Below are 8,477 nucleotides of genomic sequence, written 5' to 3'. Positions count from 1 at the left end.
TGCCAGCCCTGCAGCCCCCCCAGCTGCCAAAACCCGGCCACCCAAACCCAACACCCTTCACAGGCAGAAGTCGCCACGGTGCTGAAAAGTGTGTTCTCCTGCTGCGCCCACCGTCCGTCCACAACAAACTCGGTTTATTTATTAGAATATGAACTGCACCTGTAGTGATTGTTGCAATAAAATTCTAAACCCCCATCTATTTACTATATACTATTTAGGGTATATTATATATTTCATGCTTCTTAGAACACTAGTTTTCTTTGACTTTTTGTAGTTTATATTTTTCCATGATCAGTATCTCTAAATACTTACATTGTAACTAAGTTTCTTCTCCCCCATTCAATCTTTAGTTTATCTCGGTAGATTTACTTAGTTTTAGCAGAATTCCAGCTTCACTGGTTGCTTTTCTTTGCTCTCAGTGTTTGTCCACGCTCCTGCTTGCTACAAAGCTGTGGTAAACCCAAATGGAAGGTGAGGAATTACTTCTCGACCTGATTTAATCTGCCCACGTTGGTCACACTGAGTGACCACACCTTTGTCTGGTAGAAATACAGCAACAGGTATTTTTTCAAATCAAGTTGTGCCAAGAAGAAAACCACTGCATGGCTGTACGACGTATTTTTATTTTTTTCAATGAAATGCCCTAGCGTCATAAAACAGAACACATTTTCTAATCTTGAAGCCAGCAAGATTGGGGAAAAAAAGTAAAATTGAACTTCGTTTTCCTATACATAAATTCCATACTGAGACTACATTCAGAGAGAAAAACCCTAGAATTAAAATGTAAGCAGACATTACTTAGGCAGCCCTCTTCTTAAAAATAAACTGGACATGTCATACAACTCACATACGGTGCTTTGCTAGTACAAGATGCTACAGATAGAATTATTCAAATGCAACTATGCAGCTTTTCTATTACCTAAGACCTTTCAATTTTATTATGTTGAAACACCTTTGTTATTTACTTCACACTTCATTACCATACTACAGAACCATCCTGTCTCCTTTTCCAGTGGCTTGTTTCTCAGAAAGGGAGCCTTCACTGTGGCTTTCTTTGGAAATTCAGATATTAAAAAACACTCAGTTTCAGATATTCAAAATACTCAAAGCATTTCAATATACATTCGCAACTAGATTACGCCCCCGTTTTTCAAGTAAGAGTCTCATGAGTTGCTAGTAAACCAATGGAAAGAGCTGGTTAGTATTTACTCCTGTACTCATTTACGAGAATGTAATCCAGACAGCTGTAATGCCTCGTAAATGCCCCCGTCTGTTGGTGAGCTGAGTGTGCACCATCTCATCCCCCACAAGAATTACAGTAACTCAAAGTCTGGGTTCTCACAATATTCATGGGACAGCCCAAAATAACTGTAGAACTTTTTAAACAAACGACACTTTCAAAAAATATTTGCATCTGTTGAACTGCATAATCTCGTTTTCAATGAGGTTCTTAGGTCAAAAGTACTATTTCGCTTATTAAACATGGCTTTAAAAATACAGTGTACATAACACTTATGTTACAAATGTCTGAAAAGCATTGGATCAATCAACATTTCAACTCATTGCATTAATAAGGAAAGTAAACAGCAGTACTTTTGGAAAAGTATTCAAGTATTTCCCTGAAATACTATAGAACAAAAAACAGATCCTGAACTTCGTATGACTGTTCTTTAAACAATTATCATTTGCAAGTGCTTTTTTGTCATATAGAGCAGTATGACTAATACTTTGTAGCAGAGATATAGCACAACATTTTGACATTACACAGAACTGGAATGTAAATAATTTCAATAGGAAAAAAAATAAATCAGCCATTTATAACAATTTTCAAGTGCTTCAGTAATAAACTGACCAATCACCATGGCTTACACAGAGCAAATACATGAGAGACATGAAACTAATACAAGCTGAATGACAGAAGTGCCAATAAATATACACGAACAGAGAATCATTAGCTGTTCTGACACAAAAAACCCCTCAGATGCGATGAGTTTTAAAGAGAACTACGCAATTAAGAAGAGACAGAAGAGAGCAGGGGCTAACTTCTGATTCTCAAACAGGAATAAATCTGTATGAGAAAAGCAAAACTTAGCCCCAAGCCTACACACAGAACATGTGTGCGCCACAGTACCCAAATCCAAACGCAACTTAAGTAATCACTCCATAGCTACACACGATAGTCTAATGTTTTTTGCTATAAAAACAAATCGGCACAGTGAATTCATGATTTATCAGATGCCAGTTTCTTCCCTTGACTTCACAAAACAATGTTTCACATTTAGTAAAATAAACATTATTTTAAAAACTTTCAATCACCAAATCATATTTTTAAACTTAACATTACAACATCTTATTTTGCAAAGACATTGCAACCTATGTAGTAGAATTTCCACAGAATTGTGTACTGAAAAGGGAAGCTTTTCATTTATTAATTTTAGATGTTTTAAAAAATTTAAAACTTGCTGGTGTTTCAGAAGATATTTATATTTTCCTTTGCCTGTGCCTTCCTGGTATTATAAGTATCCCTGCGAGTTGCTTGCAAGACATTTCAGTTGCAGTGTGTGGTATTTGGTATCATCCAGTCATAAAACCCTTTACAATCCCAAAAAGCATCATGCAAGCAAGCCTTTATAAATAGAGTATATAGGATAAGGTAAGATCTGTATACAGATGTGCTTTGATTTTTCAAAGTATTTCTAAACTCTTATTACTTAAAGCCAGGAATGTGTGTTCCAATTGCATTGATAAGTTGCAAGGTATAGTCAGAATTACATAACGAAAGATTTTACTAAAGAAAAAGAAAAGTGAATGACAACACTGTTGTCCAGCATTTAAGCCACATGCAACTACATAACACTCCCAGCAGAAACGTCTTCTCAGACACTGAAAATGTCATTTTCGTATCTGTTATATTCATGATCAATGACAATGGAAAGTTCAATGTTTTATAACATTTAGGTATTATTGCAACACAACTGCTAAATAGCTCTCTATAGAAGCACAGAGAATTTATCAGTCGTTGTGAGTACATATATATATATATATATGCCCAATCCTCTCTTTTCTAACATAACTTAGATTACATTGCTCCAAGATATATTGTAATGATTACAATGTTCTTAAAAAAAATAATACAATGCAATCAGATGTCTAAAATTAAACTGAAGCTATCAAAAAAAAGAATCTAAAATTTTAAAATCGTTGTCAATTTGACTAAAATGCATATTTACTCAATTTCCTTGAGCTTTTATTTTTTTCTTCTCCCCATTGGAGGAACAATGTCTATAGTAATTGTTCAACGCTACTCTGGCTGTAGGCAGCTTCATCTTTACAGTTTTCCTCGATTCCCCTTGCAAACAGTTTCATCAACTGGCAGTGAACCCTGAAAAATATGGAAATCAATTAAAAATAATTGAGTCCTACATATTTAATTCTAATAATCCACGAATTTCAAGCAGTTGGACAAAGTTCCTTGCTCCTGGCTACAGAAACCACACTCTCATTCTTGATACAATCCTCCCCTGCAAAGGCGGCTGGATGCTTTTGTGTATCCATCACTCCTCTTGCTCCTCTTTCCCACACAAAATGTTCTACAGGCCACTTAGATGAGCTGATCGTACACAATACACAATATTTATAAAAATCACTTCGGACTCCTAAGTGATTATGTTTTAATGGAACACACTTGCATGTAAATATTTTGTATTGGTTTTGGTTCCCTTTGTTCTAGAAATGTCAAACAAAAACATTCAACCAAAACCAACCTCAAACAAAAAAGAAAAGAGCCCTTCAAATTTCACAAACCTCTATTCCCTACTAATTTGATTATTTGCACAACTGAAAACTTCTTTCTCCCTATGCCAAGGCTGGAAATAAGACTCTGTGCTGTGTGTCAAAAAAACACAGGGACATACTCAGTATTTCTGCAAGACAAAGATGCTTACTTAAGCTTAATAGGAAAAGCTAGTGCTGAGAGTAATGAGGTACGCCACTTATTTAAAAAGAATCCTCCCAACACCACCTTCACCTTCAGCACTTGAAACACACAATATCAGTCCTTAACAAGTAGGTAGGACTTCAAAGGTAGGGCCATCCATCTATCTCAGAGTGATCATTTACAATACACATGGTTGGAATAGTGTCTGGAAAGGACTCAAAAAAGTAACAAAAAAAAGTTTATCAGAAGACTCAAATTTGCTATGTGGAGGCACTTTTTGGGGATGTCTTTATGAGCACCTTTAAAATCATTAAAAGGCTTAATGTTCTCTGGCATATATATAGAGAAAAAAAGGATCCTTACCTCACTTCAATCGCTGAACTGTCCAGAGTTTCTCCATCACAATTCCAGGTGCTATTAGCAATATTACAGCAACAGACTGGATGATCTCTGCAGAACTGGCCAAAACGTTTCTTTCCTATGTCTGTGACATTGCTTTCGTTGTCTTCCGAAAGCTTTGATGTAAATTGAAAACTCTTCACCCGATGAACATCTACAAACGAGAAGTCAAACTACAAAGAAGAAAATAAACAAAACAGGCAATTACAATTACTTAAATATATTTGATGTGTCAAGCAACTCAGCATGCACATTTTGTATTCAAGAAAGTTTGTCCACTCCAATTTTCTAGAGAAGCTTACCTGAGACATAGAGGGATTTTTGTTTTTAAAATCTGCACAAGCCAAAAAACAATAAAGCAAAAGTGGAACCTGACTTTTCACTGGCCCTCTTTAAGGAGCTGCAAGTTTATGGATTATCAGGTAACAGGTTCTGAGATTAGGAGTAAATGGGTTATAAAAAATATTTAAAAAACCCTATAAAAATTATTATAACATGGAATCAAAGTTAAAAAGGTTTGGACTGGATCTTTGTACCATCCTCAGGACCTGTTCAACTACAGCCCTTAAGACATACAGGTTTTTCTGAAAGCCTTCTGCTTCTGCATTTGGAACAATGGCCTAAAGGTGAGGATTCCACGGCAGTGTGGTCACAACACAGGACTGGGTGTATACAAAAATAAGAATAAAGGGCACTATTATTACATTCTAAAAATTAATTTTAACTAGTTAATTCAGCTAGAAAAAGGAGGACAATTAAGAGAGCGATCTTCTTCGATTTACGCTATGATATTGTACAAATGCTTTAAAATAGGCTTTGCAAATTAAAGAAATAATCAGATTAGAGGGTGCTCCCACCTGCCTTGAAAGCAACTTAACTGTAACATTAAACATGTAGTAAGCTGTAATAAGTACAGACACGCAATGGAGTATGTCTGTGTGTATCTATGGGAAGGGGATGGCAACGGAGCAAAAGTGGACAAAGAAACATTTTACCCATAAACCAGTCTGTATTAAGGTACGGTCACCCTTTTCTTCCTTTTTCTTTTCACATTTTCTTAAGTTTTCAAACAGGGTTTCTCATTATTATGGTAGATCCTAACCTGAGGTGAAGACAATATGTACAACCCTGCCTTTACACCGCAAAACCAACATATACCAGGGAGAAACGGTGGGAGGGGAATGACCACAGTGGCAATCACAAAAAGCATCAGAGTTGAAGGGACCTCCTAGGCGTTAAGTTCCTTTGGCTTTTAACCATAAACAAACTGTGAAGTTGTCAAACGCTGCACTTGGAATCCGCGGCTCCTGGATACAAGGAGGCTGACCAAGCAGTGTGTTAGCCCCAACAGCCTAGTGGCAAAATCTGGCATCCACAGCTGCACAGAGCCACCCATGGATGCTCTCCTGTCTCCAGGCTAAGCAGAACCTAGCCTCTTGATAAATGTTGAAGCCAATTTGAAAGGTAGACAGGGAATGCTTCAAATAATCAAAAACAAATCCCTCCCATGAATGGAGCCATGAGAGTGAGTGGGAAGGAGAGAAGGGAAGAAGAGGAGACCGAGAATAGCAGGAAGGAGGGATACAGACACAAACACAATGTCCCAGGGAATGGTAATGAGGAAATACAAGAAAAAAAAAAATCTATATTAATTCTTCTACAGAGGAGGAAGAATGGCATCATAAAAAAGTGAGATTTATTATTGCTTTTATAACTAGATATGACATTAGTCCATTGTTCAGATAATTTCCAGACCATGCTAGTAATATCAGGTTGTGACAAATACTAAATGGGTGTATTCACAGCCACAGCTCTGGTTTCAACAGATACTACAATCCAAAGCAGTGATGCATCTTCCCTTGTAGTCTGTCCTAACAGCTACAACATATGCAAGGAATAATTTTGAAGCTGAATGCATAAGCTCATATCCTGGTCACATATATGTATTAAAATTCTGATAAAAGCCTGCCGTTTAGAATCAAACTGCAGTTCTGGTAACTTTCTTCTAAACTACATTTTTATACAGTTTACAAAGAGTGATTTATTATTCTTCACTACATCTTCTCTCTTAGCTACATTATACTGCTGTGAGCAGTTTTTCATGACGAATACATGGGGGCACAGTTGTGATAAAATGTCTTTAAATATTGTCCAAACAGCAAATATACGGAACATGTTATGACACAGAATTCAATTAGCAGAAGTGGAATTTTGTTAGAACATTATGGACAAAGACTTGACTTAGCTAAAAGGATTCTTTTTTCTTTTTAGTGGTACTAAAGATTATGTCACCCAAAATGCATAAACTTTTTTTTTTTTAAACCTGCTTCGTAGATATTCTTTTTGCCACGTGAGAATATCAATATCTACAACTCTAGACTGAATCCTCTTGAGAATTCACTGTCAAAGGGAATACACACCTGATCATCTTGGTTTGTATGTCTGACAAGGTACCGTAGAAAATCGAATCTGGAGCATTTACGAACTAGAATGAGGTCAGCTGAGCCATCTGCCAGATGAGCTGCTGGTGAAAGACCTTTTGGACTTCGTGGACAGGCACAGCTCATATTTACTGCATTGATGGCTAGAAATTTCCCTTTAATAACCTTCCATTCTTCATCTTCTGAAACACATCAATAAAGGCATGGTGATAGGTTATTATTTGGTCTACTCACAAGAACACTAACAGTTGACAACTTTTACTGGCCATATTCATGCACTGTCAATACATATCTAAAATAAACTGCATTAAAAAAATATTTATATTTCATATACTAACAGAGAAGGTTGCTTTCTCCCTTCACAGCCTGATTATCTACTAAAACTGCACACTATTTCTGACATGTGCCTGTCAAATTCAGGATCAATGCTATTTGGGAAACCCCACAAAGCCTTAGGCAGGGACAAGACAGAGGCAAGTTACAACTCTTGTAGCGTGAAAGTTCAGGGGGACTTTCAACTTTAAAAAAAAAATTATTCTTGCTTTTCAACATGTTAATCTTAGCTAAACAGCGATGCAAAGACAGTGGTTTAAAATTTGGTTTCTAAATCAATATTCCTCTTCTGCCTAAATGCCAAAACTATATTTAAAAAAAAAAAAAGACAGAAAGGGAAGAGATGACTCAGGGTTCAGCAAGGACTAGCAGGCAGCAGATCAGGAGTCTGTTTCCACCCCACGCCCCTCAAAATGGGGGCTCAGATATTTGAAATGAACAACTGCACAGCAGTAATGAATGCAGAATAGTCTGTGGAGATACATGTGGTTCTAAGACTGGAGTTCAGGAGTGAAGCGCCATTGTTGATGATGAGGGGTAAAATTAAAGAATGAACAAAAAAATTATAAAGTTTGTTTATATAAGCTTGTTAATGTTTGATCATAAACCATGGCAAGACAGACGTTTTGAGGCATATTAGCTTGTATGGACTTAGAAACCTAGCATTATTCAGTTCCCCATGTTTGGGTTAACTTACAGTTATTTTCAAGGTGCTTCTTTGATAAACTTTAGATGACATTTATGCTATATATTTCACGTCCTGAAATTCTGATATTCTTTACTGTCTTAGTTTTAGGAACTTCACATTTACTTTAGACAATCATTACTACAATTCTCTAGGTAATTTTGGACCTAACATCTATGATGCATTCATTTTGGATTGACCTCTTCCAAGCTTTATACAGCAGAAAAAATAAGAAAAAAAACTAAGAAAAAAAATATTTTTGAAAGTATTTTGTAGTTGTTCTTTGTTCTCACTAACTACTTTTTAGTAACAGAACCAAAAAAAAAAAAAAAAAAAAAAACAGGCTTCCACGAAAAACAGAGTAGGATTATAATGTGACAAAAGACTTAAAGAACATTAAAAATTTTATTCTTTTTCCATCTAAACTGTCCTATCTCCTGACAAACAAATCAGTAATAACAAGAAAAAATGCAGGTCTTAAATTCAATATTTTTGTATCATTTGCCTGACTGGTTTTAGTATTGCTTGCTTTAATGCAGATCTTTTAATGCTGCTTTCAAACAGCACATTACAGAAAGAAATAACTTAAATCAGATTCAAAACGTGTATCATAAGACCGATGAGAAAGACTTAAATGTCAGACTACAGAATGAATGTGTTCAGGCTGCAGGCAAATAATGGG

General features: G+C 36.0%; 1 protein-coding gene across 2 annotated transcripts in view; it reads right to left on the bottom strand.

Annotated features, from left to right (window-relative positions):
* Nucleotides 1-607: 607 nt before the first annotated feature.
* The window catches only part of CERK (ceramide kinase), a 42,550-nt gene continuing 34,680 nt past the window's right edge, over nucleotides 608-8,477 (bottom strand). The window contains exons 11-13 of one of the 2 annotated variants that reach the window (XM_054220312.1): nucleotides 6,757-6,959; nucleotides 4,301-4,509; nucleotides 608-3,382 (exon numbers count right to left, since the gene is read on the bottom strand). In XM_054220312.1, the coding sequence (XP_054076287.1) occupies nucleotides 3,283-3,382; nucleotides 4,301-4,509; nucleotides 6,757-6,959 (512 nt within the window). In that variant the 3' untranslated portion in view covers nucleotides 608-3,282. The remainder of the gene's footprint in view (nucleotides 3,383-4,300; nucleotides 4,510-6,756; nucleotides 6,960-8,477) is intronic. The other variant, XM_054220319.1, reaches the window with a different exon arrangement.

Source organism: Rissa tridactyla, chromosome 1 (assembly GCF_028500815.1).
Source record: "Rissa tridactyla isolate bRisTri1 chromosome 1, bRisTri1.patW.cur.20221130, whole genome shotgun sequence".
Lineage (NCBI taxonomy): Eukaryota > Metazoa > Chordata > Aves > Charadriiformes > Laridae > Rissa > Rissa tridactyla.
This window is presented reverse-complemented; position numbering and strand designations above follow the sequence as displayed.